General features: G+C 46.9%; 1 protein-coding gene, 1 long non-coding RNA gene and 1 pseudogene across 2 annotated transcripts; 1 reads left to right on the top strand and 2 right to left on the bottom strand.

Annotated features, from left to right (window-relative positions):
- The first annotated feature begins 1324 nt into the window (after positions 1 to 1324).
- On the top strand, positions 1325 to 9562 carry LOC144485808 (uncharacterized). The gene is made up of 4 exons (XR_013496191.1): positions 1325 to 1411; positions 1571 to 1730; positions 2911 to 2988; positions 8633 to 9562. It is a non-coding gene; the product is annotated as an uncharacterized LOC144485808 (long non-coding RNA).
- The window catches only part of LOC144485803 (uncharacterized), a 245388-nt pseudogene continuing 222534 nt past the window's right edge, over positions 1671 to 24524 (bottom strand).
- On the bottom strand, positions 8996 to 14267 carry LOC144485816 (uncharacterized). Its single transcript, XM_078203897.1, has 3 exons — positions 13507 to 14267; positions 10164 to 10591; positions 8996 to 9023 (listed from the first exon to the last, which is right to left on the bottom strand). Exons 1-3 carry the CDS (start codon positions 14044 to 14046, stop codon positions 8996 to 8998), a joined length of 996 nt encoding a protein of 331 aa, XP_078060023.1. The 5' UTR covers positions 14047 to 14267.

Below are 24524 nucleotides of genomic sequence, written 5' to 3'. Positions count from 1 at the left end.
TCCAAACCCAATGAGTATAGGTGCAACCCTTCCCCAAAAGACGAGTTGGATTCTGCGGCATCACTTGCCCCGAGGTCAAAGGACCTTTGTGTGGTCCACCCCCTGGCCTGCTACGATTCCTGTGGTGGGTGGGATGGGAGAATTCTCCCCTACACCTTCACAACCTTTCCTCAAAAGGCAACACCTTCATCTTAGGAATGGGCCTGGTGAACTTTCTCTGAACTCATTCCAATGAAAGCATGTCATTCCATAAGTAGGGAGACCAGAACCGTACACAGTATTCCAGCTGCTATCTCAGCAATGTCCTGTGTAGGTGCAGCAAGTTCCATTTTTCAAACTCCACCCCCTTGCAGTAAAGTCCAACACTCCATTTGCCGCCTTCTTTACTTGCTGTACCTTCATCCTATTTTTTCACGATTCATGTACAAGGACACCCAGATTCCTCTCTACGGCAGTATTCTTCAGTTTCTGTATATTTAAACAATTTTTTGCTTCTCTATTCTTCCTGCCAAAGTGGAAAAGCTCCCACTTTCCCGCACTATACTCCATCTGCCATTTTTCTGTCCATTCAGGTAACTTATCTGTGCCCCTTACAGATTTTTTGTAATAACCTCACAACTTGCTTTTCTACCTATCTTTGTATCATCAATTCTGGCTTCATCCAAGTCATTGATCAAGGTGGCTGTTTTTCTCTCTCTCAGTTGTGGGTGATATTTGTCTCTATTCTCCTGGAAACTGAATGAATCTTGTTCCAAACTGGGTTCAATATCAGACATTTCAGGGAGTCAGGAATCATTCGCCCCTGAACCTACACTGGTAAAACCCCAGGCAGTTCCTCAGTAAGGATTTTTCTGGTTCCTCACCATATATTAGTCAGGATACTGAAACCCAGCTTTTTTACAGTCCACTCCTGGAGGTCCCACTCCCTGAGCCGACAACATTCAGCAGTGTCAGTGCTGAAGTTTCACAGTGGGAGTGATTCCCAGAGTAACTGTCAATCAGATCACCATTGATGTCCAGGTTTGTGTATTTTTAGTTATCCTGATGTCTAACACACACACATCAATAAAACAGGGAATTCCTGCAAACAAACTGCAGCTTCTTCTCTATCTGGACAGACAATGTTTGTTGAATAATTGTCCCAGCGGTTAACAAGCTCCTGTGAACTCATCCAACTCGTATTTTAATACTGACTTTAACAAATATATTTTAAACAGGTTTATTTTAAATGAGTTAAAACCAGCCTTAAAATGGTATATATAGTATAACAACCATAGTACTTTTCAGACTGGAAACTTTAACCTGCTGTTTCACTTTGATTTAGGAGCAGATCCCAGTTTTACACCAGTCTCTGATTCATGTATCCAGCATTCACCGTCATTCTAAAAGCAGAAGTTGCTGCAAAATCTCAGTAAGTCTGACAGAATCTGTAAAGTCAGGAACAATTAATGTTTCCAGTTGAATGTGACTCTTCTTCAGTGTCAAAACATTAGTTCTGTTTCTCTCTCCAGAGATGCTGTCAGACCTGCTGAGTTTTTACAGCACTTCTTGTTTTTATTTCCGAGTTCAGGACTCAGACAAGACAATCCACAATACAAATCTTACAACTGGGCCAGGGTTTATTAACATCAGCAGAAACAGACACCGATGAAAATGGTTGGGACCTCGATGTGATGAACAGCAAAATTCAGTCCTTGCAGTCACTCGTGAACATGATGGTGTTTCAGCAGGTGAGGTGACTGAGTGAATCCCTTCCCACACACGGAGCAGGTGAATGGCCTGTCCCCAGTGTGAATTCGCTGGTGCTTTACCAGGTTGGATGATTGACTGAATCCCTTGCCACAATCAGAGCAGGTGAATGGTCTCTCCCCAGTGTGAACTCGCTGGTGCCTCCGCAGGCTGGATGAACAAGTGAATCCCTCCCCACACTGAGGGCAGCTGAATGGCGTCTCCCCAGTGTGAACTCGCTGGTGTTTCCGCAGGTTGGATAACTGAGTGAATCCCTTCCCACAATGAGAGCAGCTGAATGGCCTCTCCCCAGTGTGAACTCGCTGGTGTGTCTGCAGGTGGGATGAACAAGTGAATCCCTTCCCACACTGAGGACATGTAAATGGTCTCTCTGCCGTGTGAACTCGCTGGTGCCTCCGCAGGTGGGATGAACAAGTGAATCCCTTCCCACACAGAGCAGGTGAACAGCCTCTCCCCAGTGTGAACTCGCTGGTGTGTCAGCAGGCTGCATAAATGACTGAATCCCTCCCCACACTGAGTGCAAGTGAATGGCCTCTCCCCAGTGTGGCTGCGCCGATGAGCTTCCAGCTGAGATTGGGATCTGTATCTCTTCCCACAGTCCACACATTTCCATGGTTTCTCCATGGTGCAGGTGTCCTGACCTCTGTCTTGGGTGGACAATCAGTTCAAGCCTCGTCCACACACACAGCACGGGTACAGTCTCTCCCCGCTGTGAATGGTGTGATATTTATTCAGGCGGTGTAACTAGTTAAAGCTCTTTAGTCCGAGCACTAGAACACTCTCACTCGAGTGTGGCAGTGTGTTGGTGCTTTTCCCGTCACACTGATGGTCGAACTCTTTTCAAATCGACAAACTGGACAATCATTTCTCCTTCGAGATTCAAAGTCCGATGATATTCAGCTCCCAAGGAATATGACTCTGTCAGATCTGACGTGACGTTTGAGATTTCGGCCTGTGATTCCTCTTTCAATATCCTGTAAAATGAATTTACAAAAGTCATCAGTGTCAGTACAGGATAGAAAGTCAGAACAGACAATTCTAGTTTCTATGGAACATTCTTTCCTATTTCAGTCCCAAAAAGCTGTAAATCTCCATCCCACACACTCTCCCTCCATTCTCACTCTGCTGTATCTAATATTCACCCTCCCAATTCTCCTGAAGGTGCTGATTGAGGCTGATTCACAGATCCATGCTCACTGCTTCCTGTCCTGGATGTGGAGATGCCGGCGTTGGACTGGGGTAAGCACAGTAAGAAGTCTCACAACACCAGGTTAAAGTCCAACAGGTTTATTTGGTAGCAAATACCATAAGCTTTCGGAGCACTGCTCCTTCGTCAGATGGAGTGAAAATCTGTTCTCCAAAAGTGCACAGAGACACAACATCAAGTTACAGAATACTAATTAGAATGTAAATCTCTACAGCCAGCCAGGTCTTAAAGGTACAGATAATGTGGGTGGAGGGAACATTAAACACAGGTTAAAGAGATGCGTATTGTCTCCAGACAGAACAGCTTGTAAGATTCTGCAAGATCAGGAGGCAAGCTGTGGGGGTTACTGATAATGTGACATAAATCCAACATCCCGGTTTAGGCCGTCCTCATGTGTGCGGAACTTGGCTATCAGTTTCTGCTCAGCGACTCTGCGCTGTCGTGTGTCGTGAAGGCCGCCTTGGAGGACGCTTACCTGAAGATCCAAGGCTGAATGCCCGTGACTGCTGAAGTGCTCCCCCACAGGAAGAGAACAGTCTTGCCTGGTGATTGTCGAGCGGTGTTCATTCATCCGTTGTCGTAGCATCTGCATGGTTTCCCCAATGTACCATGCCTCGGGACATCCTTTCCTGCAGCGTATCAGGTAGACAACGTTGGCCGAGTTGCAAGAGTATGTACCGTGTACCTGGTGGATGGTGTTCTCACGTGAGATGATGGCATCCGTGTCGATGATCTGGCCCGTCTTGCAGAGGTTGCTGTGGCAGGGTTGTGTGGTGTCATGGTCACTGTTCTCCTGAAGGCTGGGTAGTTTGCTGCGGACAATGGTCTGTTGGAGAACAGGTAGACTGTTCTCTACCTGTTGGGGAGCACTTGAGCGGTCACGGACATTCGGCCTCTGATATTTGGCTAAGCGTTCTCCAAGGCGGCCTTCACGACACATGACAGCGCAGAGTCGCTGAGCAGAAACTGATAGCCAAGTTCCGCACACATGAGGACGGCCTCAACCGGGATATTGGGTTCATGTCACACTATTTGTAATCCCCACAGCCTGCCTGGACCTGCAGAGTTTCACTGGCTGTCCTGTCTGGAGACAATACACATCTCTTTAGCCTGTCTTGATGCTCTCTCCACTCACATTGTTTGTATCTTAAAGACTTGATTAGCTGTAAGTATTCGCATTCCAACCATTATTCATATAAATTGAGTTTGTGTCTTTATATGCCCTGTTTGTGAACAGAATTCCCACTCACCTGAAGAAGGGGCTTGGGGCTCCGAAAGCTTGTGAGGCTTTTGCTACCAAATAAACCTGTTGGACTTTAACCAGGTGTTGTTAAACTTCTTCCCGAGATTAAAGTCATGATGTGGAGTTGCCGGCGTTGGGCGGGGTAAAGACAGTAAGAAGTTTAACAACACCAGGTTAAAGTCCAACAGGTTTATTTGGTAGTGTGGCTTGTGTGGCTTTTGCAACCAAATAAACCTGTTGGACTTTAACCTGGTGTTAAACTTCTTCCCGAGATTAAAGCCTGGGAGCTGTAAACCCGGGACCTGCAGGGTCCCATTCGGGCCGTGCGGCCTACAGCGGGTGTTTGTGAAGCCAGAGCTCCCTCCCTACCACGACTCCCGGCTCCATTTCTCCCGCAGCCCCACCGACTCACCCGCTGAAAAAAGCGGCTCCCGCATTCATAGGGCTCCGGGCAAAGTGACACTGCGCACGCTCCAGATATAGCATCGCGCCTGCGCAATGGGCTCCTGTGGAATGAATAGGACACGTTCATACCCGCAGGGGCACCTGGGAATTAACGGCGTCATTGTCAAAGTCAATAATAGAAAATTATCTTGTGCAATTAGGATCAAATAATTTTTAAAAATGCATTCCTCGGAATTTGTGCGCTGCCATTCTCCATTTCTAAAACTGATTTAAACCAGTGCTCTCCTTTGGGAATACCCTGAGTTTTTAAAACCTTTCCCACTGGTTTCATAGAACATAGAACATAGAAAGCCACAGCACAAACAGGCCCTTCGGCCCACAAGTTGCGCCGATCACATCCCCACCTCTAGGCCTATCTATAGCCCTCAATCCCATTAAATCCCATGTACTCATCCAGAAGTCTCTTAAAAGACCCCAACGAGTTTGCCTCCACCACCACCGACGTCAGCCGATTCCACTCACCCACCACCCTCTGAGTGAAAAACTTACCCCTGACATCTCCTCTGTACCTACCCCCCAGCACCTTAAACCTGTGTCCTCTCGTAGCAACCATTTCAGCCCTTGGAAATAGCCTCTGAGAGTCTACCCTATCCAGACCTCTCAACATCTTGTAAACCTCTATCAGGTCACCTCTCATCCTTCGTCTCTCCAGGGAGAAGAGACCAAGCTCCCTCAACCTATCCTCATAAGGCATGCCCCCCAATCCAGGCAACATCCTTGTAAATCTCCTCTGCACCCTTTCAATGGCTTCGACATCTTTCCTGTAATGAGGTGACCAGAACTGCGCGCAGTACTCCAAGTGGGGTCTAACCAGGGTCCTATAAAGCTGCAGCATTATCTCCCGACTCCTAAACTCAATCCCTCGATTAATGAAGGCCAGTACGCCGTACGCCTTCTTGACCGCATCCTCCACCTGCGAGGCCGATTTAAGAGTCCTATGGACCCGGACCCCAAGGTCCTTCTGATCCTCTACACTGCTAAGAATGGTACCCTTCATATTATACTGCTGCTTCATCCCATTGGATCTGCCAAAATGGATCACCACACACTTATCCGGGTTGAAGTCCATCTGCCACTTCTCCGCCACTGTTTCCTCCCCCCTCTCTCTCTGCTCTCCTGAAGGTGCTCACACTGGTTGGGTAAAGCCCACAGAGACTGGTTTCTTTCACTTTCTTTCTCCTGATGCTGAATATTCTGTTTTATGGAATGATACATCACAGATGGAAACCATTTGGCTCGTCCTGCCCAGTCGGGCTGTCTTTAAGATCGATCCAATTAATCCCACAGCCCTGCCGGCAGAGTGAGAACAATGTATATATACTGCAGCAATGCAAGAGGTGAATGGAAAATGTTTTCCAGTTGCATACCTCTCAGACACACTCACCCCTAGAAAGATAAATTGGCCTGTGTACTAAGCAGATATTAATGTTCCACTTAAAATTAAAACAGAAGGTGCTGGAAAAATGCAGCAGTCACCGGGGCCGAGTTTATGGTCAAAATGATGGTGCTGAGCTGCCATTAGAAAATAACCAGCAATCCAACAAGCCACTCACAATATTGAATCAAACAAAATTGATCAAAGATTGAGCCAAAGTATTCTGTTTTCCAACATGATGCTATGATTTTTTGTGATGGTTTTAATGTTCTCACAATTACCTGGTGTAGTCCGGGTTTATTTTATACTCATTCCAACTCATCGCTGTTCATGAGCACATTAACCCCACTCTGATTCCCCATCCCATCAGAGACAACTCAGTCACTGACTGGAAATTAGAGCTTTTAATGAGAGCTCTGACAACCGAGAATGCACAGTAGGCAGAATCAACCCGAGCTCACAAACCCCAGACAGTGAACATTATCTCCCAGACCCGAATATAAAGTAGTGAACATTCTCCCCGCAGACCTGAATATAAAATAGCAAACATTATCCCCTCGACCCAATATAAAACAGTGAACATTATCCCCCCAGACCTGAATATAAAACAGTGAACATTGTACCTCCCAGACCCAAATATAAAACAATGAACATTATCCCCCAGACCCGAATATAAAACAGTGAACATTATCCCCCCAGACCCGAATATAAAACAGTGAACATTATTCCCCCGACCCAAATATAAAACAATGAACACTATCCCCCCAGACCCAAATATAAAACAGTGAACATTATTCCCCCGACCCGAATATAAAACAATGAACATTCTCCCCCCCACAGACCCGAATATAAAACAGTGAACATTATCCCCCAGACCGGAATATAAAACAGTGAACATTATCCCCCCCCCAACCCGAATATAAAACAGTGAACATTATCCCCCAGACCCGAATATAAAACAGTGAACATTATCCCCCAGACCCGAATATAAAACAGTGAACATTATCCCCCCCCCAACCCGAATATAAAACAGTGAACATTATCCCCCCCCAGACCCGAATATAAAACAGTGAACATTATCCTCCCCAGACCCGAATATAAAACAGTGAACATTATCCCCCCCCCAGACCCGAATATAAAACAGTGAACATTATCCCCCCCAGACCCGAATATAAAACAGTGAACATTATCCCCCCCCAGACCCGAATATAAAACAGTGAACATTATCCCTCCCAGACCCGAATATAAAACAGTGAACATTATCCCCCCCCAGACCCGAATATAAAACAGTGAACATTATCCCCCCCCAGACCCGAATATAAAACAGTGAACATTATCCTCCCCAGACCCGAATATAAAACAGTGAACATTATCCCCCCCCCAGACCCGAATATAAAACAGTGAACATTATCCCCCCCAGACCCGAATATAAAACAGTGAACATTATCCCCCCCCAGACCCGAATATAAAACAGTGAACATTATCCCCCCCAGACCCGAATATAAAACAGTGAACATTATCCCCCCGCAGACCCGAATATAAAACAGTGAACATTATCCCCCCCCAGACCCGAATATAAAACAGTGAACATTATCCCCCCCAGACCCGAATATAAAACAGTGAACATTATCCCCCCCAGACCCGAATATAAAACAGTGAACATTATCCCCCCCAGACCCGAATATAAAACAGTGAACATTATCCCCCCCAGACCCGAATATAAAACAGTGAATATTATCCCCCAGACCCGAATATAAAACAGTGAACATTATCCCCCCCCAGACCCGAATATAAAACAGTGAACATTATCCCCCCCAGACCCGAATATAAAACAGTGAACAGTATCCCCCCAGACCCGAATATAAAACAGTGAACATTATCCCCCCCCAGACCCGAATATAAAACAGTGAACATTATCCCCCCCCAGACCCGAATATAAAACAGTGAACATTATCCCCCCCAGACCCGAATATAAAACAGTGAACATTATCACCCCAGACCCGAATATAAAACAGTGAACATTATCCCCCAGACCCGAATATAAAACAGTGAACATTATCCCCCCCAGACCCGAATATAAAACAGTGAACATTATCCCCCAGACCCGAATATAAAACAGTGAACATTATCCCCCCCAGACCCGAATATAAAACAGTGAACATTATCCCCCAGACCCGAATATAAAACAGTGAACATTATCCCCCCCAGACCCGAATATAAAACAGTGAACATTATCCCCCAGACCCGAATATAAAACAGTGAACATTATCCCCCAGACCCGAATATAAAACAGTGAATATTATCCCCCCAGACCCGAATATAAAACAGTGAACATTATCCCCCCCAGACCCGAATATAAAACAGTGAACATTATCCCCCCCAGACCCAAATATAAAACAGTGAACATTATCCCCCCCAGACCCGAATATAAAACAGTGAAAATTATCCCCCAGACCCGAATATAAAACAGTGAACATTATCCCCCAGACCCGAATATAAAACAGTGAACATTATCCCCTCCACACTTGAATACAAAATTGTCCTGATGGATTCAGACAGCATTATCACAATATTCCAAATGTGTTTTTTCCAGGAATAGATTCAGCGGCTGCATCACTGGAGGCCAGAGATACTCTCCTCAAACTCGGCTCATGTGAGGAATCCCTCCAATGAGGCACAGGAATGCGAAAACCAGAGTCACGTGACCACCAAGTCTGTAACTGAACAAACTACCGCAACGTTGAAGATGTGTTTCAGTGTGAAATGATTTGTTTAACCTGTTGCTTCAGATTTGAGAGAAAATGTCCCTTTCTGGGGTAATTTGACCTTGACCCAGGCACTTATCAGATCTGAAAGTGATGGCCTTTAGCACAATCACAAGGCTGCACAATACAGAGGGAACACTATTCTGTTTCATTCTGCGACTATGTCGTGGTTACACAAGTAATACTTTCCACTAATTAGCTGCCAGCACCATGCAGATTCTACGGCAACGGATGAATGAACACCGCTCGACAATCACCAGGCAAGACTGTTCTCTTCCTGTGGGGGAGCACTTCAGCGGTCACGGGCATTCAGCCTCTGATCTTCGGGTAAGCGTTCTCCAAGGCGGCCTTCACGACACACGACAGCGCAGAGTCACTGAGCAGAAACTGATAGCCAAGTTCCGCACACATGAGGACGGCCTAAACCGGGATGTTGGGTTTATGTCACACTATCAGTAACCCCCACAGCTTGCCTGGACTTGCAAAATCTCACTGGCTGTCCTGTCTGGAGACAATACACATCTCTTTAACCTGTGCTTTATGCTCCCTCCATCTCTTTAACCTGTGCTTAATGCTCCCTCCACTCACGTTGTCTGTATCTTTAAGACCTGGTTGGCTGTAGAGATTCGCATTCTAATCAGTATTCTGTAACTTGATTTTGTGTCTCTGTGCCCTGTTTGAGAGCAGATTTCCACTCCATCTGACGAAGGGGCAGCGCTCCGAAAGCTAATTGTATTTGCTACCAAATAAACCTGTTGGACTTTAACCTGGTGTTGTTAAATCTCTTACTATGAATATCTTTGCCAGTGCAGTGCCGGGTCCTGTTGAGAGTTCCTGAATTTAAAAAAATCACAGATGGTGCTTTTAAAAAGGGACACAGCAGCCCTGAAAATCAGTGACATTTCAGAACATTAAACTTCAGCCAGTTGTAGCGATTGTTAATGTCAGCAGAAACAAACCAAATATTGTCAGACTATCAATCCTGGATGTGATTAACAGCTGCAGTAACTGCAAAATCCAACTCCTGCAGGCAATTGTGAACTTGCAGATGTGTCAGCAAGTGGGATGACTGAGTGTATCCCTTCCCACACACAGAGCAGGTGAATGGCCTCTCCCCAGTGTGGCTGAGCTCATGTAAATGCAGGCTGCCAGACTGAGTGAATCCCTTCCCACACATGGAGCAAGTGAATGGTCTCTCCCCAGTGTGTGTGTTGATGTGCAGTGAGGATTGATAACTGCCTGAAACTCTTTCCACAGTATGTGCAAATAAATGGCTTCTCCTCAGTGTGAATTCGCTGATGTGACAGGAGGCTGGATGAATTGGTGAATTCCCTCCCACACGTGGAACAGGTGAACGGCCTTTCCCCAGTGTGAACTCGCTTGTGTGCACTGAGGTTGGATGAAGACCTGAACCTCTTTCCGCAGGAAGTGCAGCTGAACGGTCTCTCCTCTGTGTGAACCCGCTGTTGTGACAGCAGGTTAGATGACAGAGTGAATCTCTTATCACAGACAGAACAGGTGAATGGCTTCTCTCCTGTGTGAATTCGCTGGTGTGACCAAAGACCGGATGGCCCAGCAAACTCCTTCCCACACAAGGAGCAGGTGAACAGTGTCTCCCCAGTGTGAACTCGCTGATGTGCACTGAGGTTGGATGAACATGAGAACCCCTTTCCACAGGTGGAGCAGCTGAATGGCCTCTCCTCTGTGTGAATTCGCTGGTGTAACAGCAGGTGGGATGAGGTAGTGAATCCTTTCCCACACACAGAACAGATGAATGGCCTCTCTCCAGTGTGACTGTGTCTATGGTTTTCCAGCAAGTACGGATAATTGAATCCTTTACCACAATCATCACATTTCCATGGTTTCTCCATTTTCCCAGCCCCAATGTGACCGTGTCGATGGGTTTCCAACCGGGATGGATAATTGAATCCTTTACCACAATCCTCATATTTCCACGGTTTGTCCACGGTGCTGGTATCCTTCTGTCTCTCCAGGTTGGATGATTAGTTGAAGCCTCATCCACATACAGACCATGTGTATGGTTTCTCCCCACTGTGAATGGTGTAATGTTTTTCAGGCTGTATAACTGTTTAAAGCTCTATCCACAGTCAGTTCACTGGAGCACTCTCACTCGGGTGTGTGTGTGTGTGTCTCAGTTCTCTTTCTGTCACATTGAATTGTGAAATTTTCTGCCACTGACAAAACAGGGAATGAATTCTCTAGTAGTAGGTGGGATAGGTAATGGGCGTCTCTGCCCAGGTGGCAAGGCGAGATCAGAGAGGGAAATACGGGAGGATGGGGTAGGTGGGTGGGGGTTCAGTTGCTCACTCCCCGGAGTTAGAGAGAGAGAGAGGAGGTTGGAGGAGCAGGAGGGAGGACGATGGACAGGGCACTGAGGAGGGCCGGTGCCCCAGTCAGGAGGGGGGGTGCCGGTGTTGGGGGCAGCAGCAGTGGGTAGGGGGACTTTGCTCCTTCAGCGCTCTTGGGCACAACAGTTTAAGTCCAGGGTGTCTTCACCCCCACCCCTGCAGATGGAAAACAGTCTTAATATTCCTCCCCCCTCCCTTTCAGGCACCGACCTTCTGATGATGAGGGCACCAGCCCAGCCACTCAGTCCCTTGATGTTGAAATGTTTAAGTCCTCCTTCCTGTAGATGGAAAAAACAACAAAGAGAAACTCTCTCTGTGTCTTCTCTCCCTCCAGGGAGAGAGCACCCTCCAGTAGTCGGACGGCAGGCAGGCAGGCCGGACGGCAGCAAGCAGGCAGGCAGGCCGGATGGCAGGCAGGCCAGACAGCAGGCATGCAGGCAGGCCGGACGGCAGGTAGGCCGGATGGCAGGCAGGCAGGCGATAGCTCTCTTCCTTCCCCCTTCTTTCCTTCCTTCCTTCTTCCTGGAAGTCAACAATTCGGCAGAAACAACAAAACCGGGTGTCTCCAGTGAGAAAGCTCCGCAACTCCCAGATGTTGGAGACAGGAGGAAGTTTGAGTCTGTCTGAAGCTCAATCTTCATTCACACAAAGCTCGCGCTCTGATTGGCCAAACTCCTTCCGGTCCTCCAACTCGTTCGTCAACCCCAAAGAAGGTCAGGGGGTGGGCTCTCCCCTGCAATGCGCAGCTTCCCTCTCCCTTGGACATGTGCAGTCCTGGGCCGGGGGGAGGGGGAGGTCACCGAGCGGCTTCGATGTGGTGTAGGGGGAGGGGAACAATGGGTGGGGGCGGGGCTCCCGGGTCCGCGCGCCCGGGCCTGCGCACTGGAACCCGGAGACGTCACCGCGGAGCAGAGAGATTCCTATTGGCTGATTCAAGGATGGCTCCATCGTGACATCACAAAGGGGAAGTTGGCCATGTAATTTAAACAATGCCTGAGATCACTTCACTTCTTGGTCAGACCCCCTTTTCAGTCCAGTGCTACTTGGAGTTTACCGTCAATTCAACAACTATTGGGTTACAAGTCCCTCACAGGTCTGATCACAAATTTATGATAAAATATTTTAAACAATGCATGAGAACGCTTCTGAACTAACTACCGACCACTGTTTGTTGATTGGTCAGACCCCCTTTTTACAGATTCAGGAATCTCAGCCACTGAACACCAGCCGGTCCTGGAATAAGTTTAATTCTAACTCATTCTGAGTAAATATGCTCCTCTGTCGGGGCTTTGCTAAGCAGCTTTAATGGTTCACGATTGCAGAAACTGAGCAGTCACAGGAATGTGGTCAAGATAGTCCAGTCCCATAATGCCTCACATTCAATCTGCAGTCCTTCAATTATAACAGAATATGTGGCTGTATGTAGCTGCCTCGGCCGTGGTCAACCCCAACACTGCCTTCCTGAACTGCTATAATGCCTAAGGTGTAAGTACACCCACAGTGCTGTTAGGGAGGGATTTCCAGCTACACATTCCACACTTCCTCTCGACTGTGGGTGGATACGAGATTGATACATTTCATTCAACTGCACCCAAGCTGAGTTATTCAAATCCCTTTATTGTACGGGACAATATATTCACGATTTCTTTAAAACAGAAATTAAACATTCCCATTTGATTTCAGGTATTAACATATTCTGTTAGTTTGTTCGTTATTGTCAATGTCAGGCTGGGGTTGTTCCCCTGGGAGCAAAGGAGGCTGAGGGGAGATTTGACAGAGGTGGACAAGATTCTAACAGGTTTAGATAAGGTGGACAAAGCAAAGCTGTTCCCATTAGCTGACGGGACAAGGATGAGGGGGGTCACAGATTTATGGTTTTGGGTCAGAGAGGAAGGGGGGGGGATGTGAGGAAGAATATTTTGATGCAGTGAATGGTAATGAGCTGGAACTCGCTTCCTCCGAGGGTGGAGGAAGTGGAGACAATAAACAATTACAAAGGAAATTGGATGGACATTTGGGAGGTTTCAAACAGAAATGCTGATTAAATATCTCTGAACTTCCTAACACCCGGTCACTCTGTGATCCTTGTGAAATCTGAAAGCAGATATTCACAACAAGACTCAAAGAGCATCAGCCCACTGGAGGCAAAGTCATGAGACCGGCCAGTCCAGCAGAAAGAAACCCTCCGACCCTCCCCATTGACCAACTGTGAGAATGAACAAAATGCAGTCCTGGATGTAATTGAGAGCAGAAACAATAACAGCAGAATCCAACCCCTGGAATCACTCATGAGCGTTTTGGTGTCTCAGCAGGTGGGATGAAACTCTGAATCCCTTCCCACACTGAGAGCAGGTGAATGGTCTCTCCCCAGTGTGAACTCGCTGGTGTATCCGCAGGCTGGATAACTGAGCGAATCTCTTCCCACACTGAGAGCAGGTGAACGGCCTCTCCCCAGTGTGAACTCGCTGGTGCGTCTGCAGGTCAGATAATTGACTGAACCCCTTCCCACACTGAGAGCAGGTGAACGGTCTCTCCCCAGTGTGAACTCGCTGGTGTCTCTGCAGGTTAGATAATTGACTGAACCCCTTCTCACACTGAGAGCAGGTGAAGGGCCTCTCCCCAGTGTGAACTCGCTGGTGTCTCTGCAGGCTGGATAACTGACAGAATCCCTTCCCACACTGAGAGCAGGTGAACAGCCTCTCTCCAGTGTGAACTCGCTGGTGTGTCTGCAGGTGGGATAACTGACTGAATCCCTTCCCACACTGAGAGCAAGTAAATGGTCTCTCCCCAGTGTGGCTGCGCCGATGAGCTTCCAGCTCTGATGGGGTTCTGTATCTCTTCCCACAGTCCCCACATTTCCATGGTTTCTCCATGGTGTAGGTGTCCTTTCCTCTCTCTTCAGTTGAAGAGTCGTCCACACACAGATCAGTCCCCCCTCCACCCCCTGCTGTGAATGGTGTGATATTTATTCAGACTGTGTAACTGGTTCAAGCTCAGTGCACTGGAACACACTCACTCCAGTGTGGCAGTGTGTTAACATAGAACATATGTGGAAAAGTGTTGGCACTTTTCCAGTCACACTGATGTTTGAAATCTTTTCAAGTCATCAGACCGGACAACCATTTCTCCTCGATTCAAAGGCCGATGATATTCAGCTCCCAAAGAATGTGACTCTGTCAGATCTAGATGTGACGTTTGAGATTTCGGCCTGTGATTCCTCTTTCAGTATCCTGTAAAACAAGTTTACAGAGGTCATCAGTGTCAGTGCAGGATAGAAATTCAGAACACACAATTCTAGTTTCTATGGAACATTCTTTCCTCTCTCCAGACTCAAAACATTGGCTCTATTCTCTCTCTACCTGGGGGATAGCGTGGGAAATGATGCTGCGGTCGATCAGCCAATTCTCAATGAATGGTTGAGGCAGTTCGATGGGCTGAATGGCCAACTGCAGCTCCTGTTTCTTATGATTTGTGTGTGGTGGACAGGAAGCAGTGAGCATGGATCTGTCAATCAGTCGCAATCAGCACCTTCAGGAGAATTGGGAGGGTGAATATTAGATACAGCAGAGTGAGAATGGAGGGAGAGTGTGTGGGATGGAGATTCACAGCTTTTGGGGAATGAGAGAGGAAAGAATGTTCATTAGAATCATAGAATTCCTACATCTTATCAACCGTCCCTGAGCCTTCACAATGAATCTCTCTTCTCAAGACACTCTTATCTCTGACTTGTCTGTTCTGCTCGCAGTCTCACAAAGCAGCTGCGTGTGTGTTGATACAAGGGGCCCTGCGAGGCAAGTTTAATGCTCCATGACTGTGTCTTTAATGACTGAATAACGATAGGAATATGGTCAAGTCAGCTAAATCACATGATGCTTTATATTACGGTTAGTAACTGTCCATTTTGTGAACACAGCACATTTGGATATATAAATACATATAAAAGCAAAATATTGCAAATGCTGGAATCTGAAACAAAAACAGAAAATGCTGGAAAATGTCAGCAGGTCTGACAGCATCTGTGGAGAGAGAGTAGAGCCAACATTTAAAGTCTGGATGACCCTTCATCAGAGTTCTGACAAAGGGTCATCCAGACTCGAAATGTTCATCTATTCTCTCTCTATAAATATATATAGGACAGCTGCCTCAGCCTTGGCCCACTCTAACACATGCACGAAGCAGTGCTGACTATGTGGAAATGCTCAGATTAAAGTTTCCTGCCTTCTCTTTAACAGTGAGTGAAAATGTTTATCGGCTTGCAGACCTTCAAAGGAGTCAGTGTCTGCTATTTCAGCATGAACAGGCTAATCTTCACCTGCGTAGGCCCCAGAACATTCTGCTTCTCGGCCTTCACCAGAGGGTGAACAAGACCAGATTTCTCCATAACAAATACCAAAGGCGAGATATGGGGATATGCGATGCAAATAAAAGATTAGCAGAAGTCAATTTTTCATCGAATGTGAAAGGGCAAAAAGCTAGGATTTAATTGGCGAATATGTCCGTCAATGAAGGATTAGAAACATTCCTGGTTTCTGATTTGCTGTAATTGACTATTTTTGCCAAGTTATTTTTCTGTAACATCAGAACCACTTGCGGGACAGCTGCACAGGGTTTCTCCTTGTGCACAAGTCATTAAAGGCCCCACATTGGATTATGTGTGGTGTCCAATGCTGTTTGTACTCTAGTCGACTAAGAATGCCTAAAGTTGCTGGTACCCAGGATCTCTGACAACTATCCCTAACCAGACCTTGACTATCCAAAGGTTGTAAGAAGTCTGACAACACCAGGTTAAAGTCCAACAGGTTTATTTGGTAGCACGAGCTTTCGGAGCATTGCTCCTTCAGCAGGTAAGTGAGCCTTCCTACTCAGGAAATGAAAGGGAGGGAGGAAAACTACAGTCACTTATGAAGTGGTACTGAGCAAATAGTCAGAGCTGTTTGGTAGTTTATTTGGCTATCAAATAAACATGGTGGACTTTAACCTGGTGTTGTTAGACATCTTACTGTGTTTACCCCAGTCCAACGCCAGCATCTCCACATCATATCCAAAGGTTGGTCAGAATCCTCTCCAGTAACTTACCCACCACTGTTGTCAGGTTCACCGGCCTATAATTACCAGGCTTCTCTTTGCAACCCTTCTTAAACAACGGAACAACATTAGCCACACTCGTCTTCCTATTGGCTGATTCGTGGCGTCACAATGCGGAAGTTGGCCACTGAGCTTCAGAGTGAAACTTCCTCCTCTGGGCAACATCTGGGAGGAAATCAATGTTTCCCCCTTTCCATTTCTTTTCTCATTCTGGGGGAAATTGGGGACTTGCAGCAACTGAAGGGAATGAAGTGAATTCGGTCTGTACATTCCACACATTGTTAGTCCAGTCAGATAGACATATATCTGTCTGGCAGTCTGCATGGAGATTTCCAGCTCTCTGTGTCCAGAACAGGAAGCAGTGAGCATGGATCTGTCAATCAGCCTCAATCAGCACCTTCAGGAGAATTGGGAGAGTGAATATTAGATACAGCAGAGTGAGAATGGAGGGAGAGTGTGTGGGATGGAGATTCACAGCTTTTGGGGACTGAAATAGGAAAGAATGTTCCATAGAAACTGGAACTGTCTGTTCTGAATTTCTATCCTGTGCTGACAGTGATGACTTTTGTCAATTCCTTTTGCAGGATATCAGAAGGTGAAAATTTAAAGACGAATATCAAACCAAACTTCACATCAAAATCTAACATAGTCACTCAATTAATTGGGAGCTGAATATCATCGACCTTTGAATCTGGAATGGAAATGTTTCCCTGCTCTGTCTGCTTCAGGAGATTATAAACATCAGTGTGACTGGAAAAGCACCGAGACACACACACACTGAAACATGCACACACCTGAGTGACTGTGGAAAGAACTTTAACCAGTTAAACAGCCTGAAAATACATTGCAGCAGAGAGACCGCACCCATGTTATGTTGTAACTGAACTGATTGTCAAGCCTGGAGAGTCACAAGGACACCCGCACCATGGAGAAATTGTGTAAATGTGGGGACTGTGGGAAAGGATTCAGGTTCCCATCTGCACTGGAAACTCATCGGCGCAGTCACACTGGAGAGAGACATTCACCTGCTCTGTGTGTGGGAAGGGATTCACTCAGTTATCCCATTTACAAACACACCAGGGAGTTCACACTGGGGAGAGACCATTCACCTGCTGTGTGTGTGGGAAGGGATTCAGTCAGTTATCCAACCTGCTGAAACACAATCTCACTCACACCCAGGAGAGACCCTTTAAATGCTCTGACTGTGGGAGTGGCTTCAAAAGCTCTCGGGAACTGATGGTCCACCAACCCATTCACACTGGCGAGAGACCGTTTAGCTGCTCTCACTGCACAAAGAGGTTTAGGAGGTCATCCACACGGCGGAGACACCAGTGAGTTCACACCGGGGAGAGACCGTTCACCTGCTCTGTGTGTGGGAAGGGATTCAATCGGTCATCCAACCTGCAGAGACACCAACAAGTTCACAAGTGATTACAGGGGTTGGATTCTTTCCCGCTCAATCTTAGAAACATAGAAACCCTACAGTGCAGAAGGAGGCCATTCGGCCCATCGAGTCTGCACTGACCACAATCCCACCCAGGCCCTACCCCCACATCTTTCTCCCTCTGTCAATCTTTCTCTCTCTCTCTCTCTGTCAATCTTTCTCTCTCAATCTTTCTCTCTCTCTGTCAATCTTTCTCTCTCTCTCTCAATCTTTCTCTCTCTCTCTGTCAATCTTTCTCTCTCTCTCTGTCAATCTTTCTCTCTCTGTCAATCTTTCTCTCTCTCTCTGTCAATCTTTCTCTCTCTCTCTCAATCTTTCTCTCTCTCTCTCAATCTTTCTCTCTCTCTCTCAATCTTTCTCTCTCTCTCTGTCAATCTTTCTCTCTCTCTCTCAATCTTTCTCTCTCTCTCTCTCAATCTTTCTCTCTCTCTCAATCATGCTCTTTCCCTGCCCCCCCCCCACTCCTTTCCCCCCTTGCTCTTTTGAGAATGTGTATAAGATAGATTGAGAAGAGGAAAGGGTTAAAATTGGGATGCGTAACTAGAAATCAGTTGAGGGATAAACTGGTTTTGGAAACGGCCTGAGGCGAGGGCGACAAGCGAAACTAATGATCACGTGAAAGAAACTGCTGATACGTAATTGTGGTTCTGGCTTCGGAGGGCAGGGCCTTATCAATTGGCCTTTTGTCCTTGAAAGTAATCTCATCAGAAACTTTAATAGCCATGTCCTTACGTGGATATTGTCTTTTGTTCTTGAAAGTAATCTAATCAAAATGTAACAATACAGCTATGCCCTTATTGGCTAACAGAAGTATGTGGATGTATCTCCGCCGGGTATAACTGAAAACTGTTTTGTAAGCCAGACAGAGACTCACAAACCCATGCTGGATGTGCATGGTCTTGCGATCTCTCCTCCGATACAATAAAGAAGGCTTTTGGAGAAACCTGTGTCTCTTCAGTTTTTGATCCGACTTCCGAAACACGAAATCTACACTTTCTCCCTCTCTGCTCTTCCCCCCCCTGCTCTCCCCCCCGCTCTTTCCCCCCCTGCTCTCCCCCCCCCCCTCCCGCAGGGTGGATGAATCTATGACTCCCTTCCCACACTGTGAGCAGGTGACTAGCCTCTCCTCAGTGTGAATTCGCTGGTGTCTCAGCAGATTTGATGAATGATTGAATCCCTTCCCACAAGTGCAGCATATGAACGGTCTCTCCCCGGTGTGACTGCGTCGATGAGATTCCACCTCAGATGGGGCTCTGAATCCGTCCCCACAGTCTCCACATTTCCATGGTTTCTCCATGGTGTCGGAGTCCTTGTGTCTCTCCACAATCAGTGCACTGGAACACTCTGATACGGGTGTGAGAATCTCAGCGCTTTTCCACTCACACTGATGTTAAAAAGGCTGATGATTTTCACGTCCTTATGAATCAAGTGACTCTTTTGAGATTTCCATTTTCAAAACCTCTCCTTCCAATATCCACTGAAAGGAGTTTACAAAAATCATCACTGTCAGCACATGATAGAAATTCAAAACAGACAATTGTAGTTTCTATGGAACATTCTTTAAATCTCCACCCACGCCCCTCACACATACACTCTCTCTCTCATTCCATTTAGCATTCTGCAGCACGGTAGCACAGTGGTTAGCACCATCAGCTCCAAGTTCCCCTCCAACTCACACACCATCCTGACTTGTCTGACATCCAGGACTAAGAGAACAGAAATTTCACCCATATAAATACTGGGAAGTCTGAACCCATTGTCTTCAGTCCCCACCACAAACTCCACTCCCTGTCGGAGCCGGAACCAGGCTGTTCACAACCATGGTGAAATATTTCACTCCAGGATGAGCTTCCAGCCACATCATCATCAAGACTGCCTATTTCCACCTCAGTGACATCGTCCGACGCCACCCCAGTCTCAACTCATAAGACCATAAGACACAGTAACAGAATTAGGCCACTCGGCCCATCGAGTCTGCTCCGCCATTCAATCATGGCTGATATTTTTCTCATCCTCACTCTCCTGCCTTTTCCCCATAACCCCTGATCCCCTCATTAATCAAGAACCTATCTATCTCTATCTTAAAGACACTCAATGACCTGGCCTCCACAGCCTTCTGTGGCAAAGAGTTCCACAGATTCACCACTCTCTGGCTGAAGAAATTCCTCCTCATCTCTGTTTTAAAGGATCATCCTTTTCGTCTGAGATTGTGCCCTCTATTTCTAGCTGTTCCTACTCGTGGAAACATTCTCTCCACGTCTACTCTATCCAGGCCTCGCAGTATCCTGTAAGTTTCAATCTCATCCTTCTAAACTCTAATGAGTACAGACCCAGAGTCCTCAACCGTTCCTCATAGGACAAGCTCTTCATTCCAGGGATCATTCTTGTGAACCTCCTCTGGACCTTTTCCAAAGCCAGCACATCCTTCCTTAGATATGGGGACCAAAACTGCTCACAACAGTCCAAATGGGGGCTGACCAGAGCCTTACGCAGCCTCAGAAATACATCCCTGCTCTTGTATTCTGGGCCTATCGACATGAATGCTAACATTGCATTTGCCTTCCTAACTGCCGACTGAACCTGCACGTTAACTTTAAGAGAATCTTGAACAATGACTTCCAAGTCCCTTTGTGTTTCTGATTTCCTAAGCATTTCCCCATTTAGAAAATACTTGTTGTCTCCATTCCTCCTTCCAAAGTGCAGAACCTCACACTTTTCCACATTGTATTCCATCTGCCGCTTCTTTGCCCACTCTCCTAACCTGTCCAAGTCCTTCTGCAGCCTCCCTGCTTCCTCGTTACTACCTCTCCCTCTACATATCTTTGTATCATCTGCAAACTTAGCAACAGTGCCTTCAGTTCCTTCCTCCAAATCGTTAATGTATATTGTGAAAAGTTGTGGTCCCAGCACTGACCCCTGAGGCACACCACTGGTCACCGGCTGCCATCCTGAGAAAGATCCCTTTATCCCCACTTCTGCCTTCTGCCAGTCAGCCAATCCTCTATCCATGCCAGGATTTCACCCTTAACACTATGGGCACTTAACGGATTTAACAGTTTCCTCTGCAGCACCTTGTCAAAGGCCTTCTGGAAATCTAAATAAATCAGGTCCACTAGTTCTCCTTTATCTAACTTCTTTGTTACCAGATACGATCTAAGGAGATCCATCAAAGATGCCAAAAGACAATACCGGACCAAGCTAGAGTCCCAGGCGAGCCACACCAACCCCCGCTGACTATGGCAAGGTCTGCAAGACATAACAGGCTACAAGATGAAGGCATGTAAAATCGCCGGCTCCAACGCTCCTCGCCCTGATGAGCTCAATGCATTCGTTTTGAGCAAGAGGTCAGCGAGAGCATGCCCTCCACCCTGGAAGCCCTGGATGAATCTGTATCTGGGGTCTCCATTGCAGATGTCAGAGCAGCTTTCTTGAAGGTCAACCCACAGAAAGCAACGGGCCCGGATGGGATACCCGGACGGGCACTCAGATCCTGCGCGGATCAGCTGATGGGGGTATTCACAGACATCTTCAACCTCTCTTTACAACAATCTGAGGTCCCTATCTGCTTCAAGAAGACTACCTTCATCCTGGTACCGAAGCAAAACCAAGCAGCGTGCCTTAATGACTATCGGCCGGTGGCTCTGATATTCATCATTATGAAGTGCTTCGAAAGGTCAGTCATGGCACAAATCAATTCCAGCCTCCCGGACTATCTGGATCCACTACAGTTTGCCTACCGCTGCAACAGGTCCACAGCAGACACCATTTCCCTGGCCCTGTACTCAACCCTGCAACACGTAGATTACAAGGACACCAATGTCAGACTCCTATTTGTTGACTACAGCTCAGCCTTCAACACTCTTCTTCCCATGAAACTCATCTCCAAACTCCGTGGCCTGGGTCTCGGCACCTCCCTCTGCAACTGGATCCTGAACTTCCTAACTCACAGACCACAATCAGTAAGGATAGTCAACAACACCTCCTCCACGATCGTCCTCAACACCGGTGCCCCACAAGGCTGTGTTCTCAGCCCCCTATTATACTCTTATACACCTATGACTGTGCGGCAAAATTCCCCTCCAATTCGATTTTCAAGTTTGCTGACGACACCCCAGTACTGGGTCGGATCTCAAACAATGATGAGACAGAGTACAGGAATGAGACAGAGAACCTGGTGAACTGGTGTGGCAACAATAATCCCTCCCTCAATGTCAACAAAACAAAGGAGATTGTCATCGACTTCAGGAAGCGTAAAGAAGAACATGCCCATGTCGACATCAATGGGGACGAAGTAGAAAGCGTCAAGAGCTTCAGGTTTTTAGGTGTCCGGATCACCAACAACCTGTCCTGGTCCCCCCATGTTGACACTATAGTTAAGAAAGCTCACCAACGCCTCTACTTTCTCAGAAGACTAAGGAAATTTGGCATGTCAGCTACGACTCTCACCAACTTTTACAGATGCACCATAGAAAGCATTCTTTCTGGTTGTATCACAGCTTGGTATGGCTCCTGCTCTGCCCAAGACCGTAAGGATCTACAAAAGGTCGTGAATGTGCCCAATCTATCACACAAACCAGCCTCCCATCCATTGACTCTGTCTACACTTCCCGCCGCGTCGGCAAAGCAGCCAGCATAATTAAGGACCCCACGCACCCCGGACATTCTCTCTTCTACCTTCTTCCTTTAGGAAAAAGATACAAAAGTCTGAGGTCACGGACCAACCGACTTGAGAACAGCTTCTTCCCTGCTGCTGTCAGACTTTTGAATGGACTTAACTTGCATTAAGCTGATCTTTCTCTACATCCTAGCTGTGACTGTAACACTACATTCTGCACTCTCTCGTTTCCTTCTCTATGAACGGTATGTTTTGTCTGTATAGCGAGCAAGAAACAATACTTTTCACTGTATGATAATACATGTGACAATAATAAATTATTATTGGAGGATGCGGAAAGTCTGCAGAGAGATTTGGATAGGCTGAGCGAGTGGGCGAGGATCTGGCAGATGGAATAGACATTGGCAAATGTGAGAAAAATTACATTGTGCGACTGTGCAGAGGGACCTGGGGGTCCTTGTGCACGAATCGCAAAAGCTCAGTCTGCAGCTACAGCAGGTGATCAAGGTGGTGAGTGGAATGTTGGCCTTTATCGCGAGGGGGATAGAATATAAAAGCAGGGAGGTCTTGATACAACTATACAAGGCACTGGTGAGGCCGCAACTGGAGTACTGTGTGCAGTTTTGGTCCCCTTGTTTGCGAAAGGATATATTGGCCTTGGAGGGAGTGCAGAGAAGATGCACCAGGTTGATACCAGAGATTAGGGGTGTAGCTTATGAGGAGAGATTGATCAGATTGGGTCTGTACTCGTTGGAGTTTAGAAGGCTGAGGGGTGATCTTCTCGAGACGTATAAGATAATGAAGGGGCTGGATAGGGTAGAGGTGGAGACATTCTTTCCACTTAGAAGGGAAACCAGAACTCGAGGGCACAGCCTCAAAATAAGTGGGGGCCGGTTTAGAACAGAGTTGAGGGGGAACTTCTTCTCTCAGAGGGTAGTGAATCTCTGGAATTCTCTGCCCATTGAAGTGGTGGAGGCTACCTCGTTGAATATGTTTAAATCATGGAGTAGATAGATTTCTGATCGCTAAGGGAATTAAGGGATATGGGGAGCAGGCGGGTAAGTGGAACTGATTCGCTTCAGATCAGGCATGATCTTGTTGAATGGCGGGGCAGGCTCGAGGGGCTAGATGGCCTACTCCTGCTCCTATTTCTTATGTTCTTAAATCGAATCAGATGGAGAAATTTCATTGGTCTGTGGAATTCTCTACCACAGAAAGCACTGGAGGCTGGGTCATTTCATAAAGATGTGGAGATGCCGGCATTGGACTTGGATAAACACAGTAAGAAGTTTAACAACACCAGGTTAAAGTCCAACAGGTTTATTTGGTAGCAAAAGCCACTTCCCGGTGTGGCTCTTTCTACCAAATAAACCTGTTGGACTTTAACCTGGTGTCATTTAATAAATTCAAGGCTGAGTTAGACTATTTTTTATCTGAGGGAGGCAGTCAGCATAATAGAATTAATCAGATGAGCCACGAGTTTATTGAATGACAGAGCAAGGTCAATGGGCTGAATGGCCTACTCCTGACGCTAACACACTGATGTTCTCAGGATGTCCACAGTCTCTGCAGCAGCTCCGTTCACCAGGGCCTGTCAATCAATCACACAATCATTTTCTCTCCTGGGGACCGGGACCCCGAAGCCCCGCCCCCTCTCTGTTGCGTCACCAAGAGGGCCACGCATGCGCTCCGCTCCTTGCTGGACCAAGATGGCGGCCATTAACCTGGGCCTGCTCCAAGAAAAAAATCCCCAAAGCAGCAAACCCGGGACCCGCAGGGTCTTATTCGGGCCTTCGGCTTTCAGCAAGTGTTTGTGAAGCCTCCGATCCCTCCCCACCCCGACTCCCGGCTAATTCCTCCCTCCGCCCCACTGATTCTCACCAGCTGAAGAAAAGCGTCTGCCGCACACAAGCATCCGAACAAGTGACACTGCGCATGCTCTAGATGCAGCATGGAGCCTGCGCACTGGTCTCTTGTGAAGTAAATCAGGCACTTTCAAACCCACGGGGAATGCTGGGTAACAACAGGGCCATTGAAAAACCAAATAGCAACAGAAAATGGATTTGTTACTAATTGAGATCAATTAATAAAAATATTAAAATAAATTATTGGTTTTAGTATTGTCACGTGTTAGTATATGGTGAAAAATATTGTTTCTCACGTGCTATACAGATAAATTGTGAATTCTGTGAATTGTGAATGTGTCT

This window comes from Mustelus asterias, unplaced genomic scaffold, assembly GCF_964213995.1.
Source record: "Mustelus asterias unplaced genomic scaffold, sMusAst1.hap1.1 HAP1_SCAFFOLD_221, whole genome shotgun sequence".
Lineage (NCBI taxonomy): Eukaryota > Metazoa > Chordata > Chondrichthyes > Carcharhiniformes > Triakidae > Mustelus > Mustelus asterias.
Note: the sequence above shows the minus strand (reverse complement) of the source record. Positions and strands in the feature narration are given on the sequence as shown.

What these genes read in the sequence shown, in the direction of transcription:
- LOC144485816 (XM_078203897.1), bottom strand. Translation starts at nt 14,046, where the DNA reads ATGGAGAAACCATGGAAATGTGGGGACTGTGGGAAGAGATACAGAACC. An exon ending in CCTGCTCTCAGTGTGGGAAG is followed by an intron (nt 10,592 to 13,506) that starts GGATTCAGAGTT and finishes CACAGTCACACT; the next exon opens with GGAGAGAGGCCATTCATCTG. An exon ending in CGAGTTCACACTGGGGAAAG is followed by an intron (nt 9,024 to 10,163) that starts GCCGTTCACCTG and finishes CCGTTGCCGTAG; the next exon opens with AATCTGCATGGTGCTGGCAG.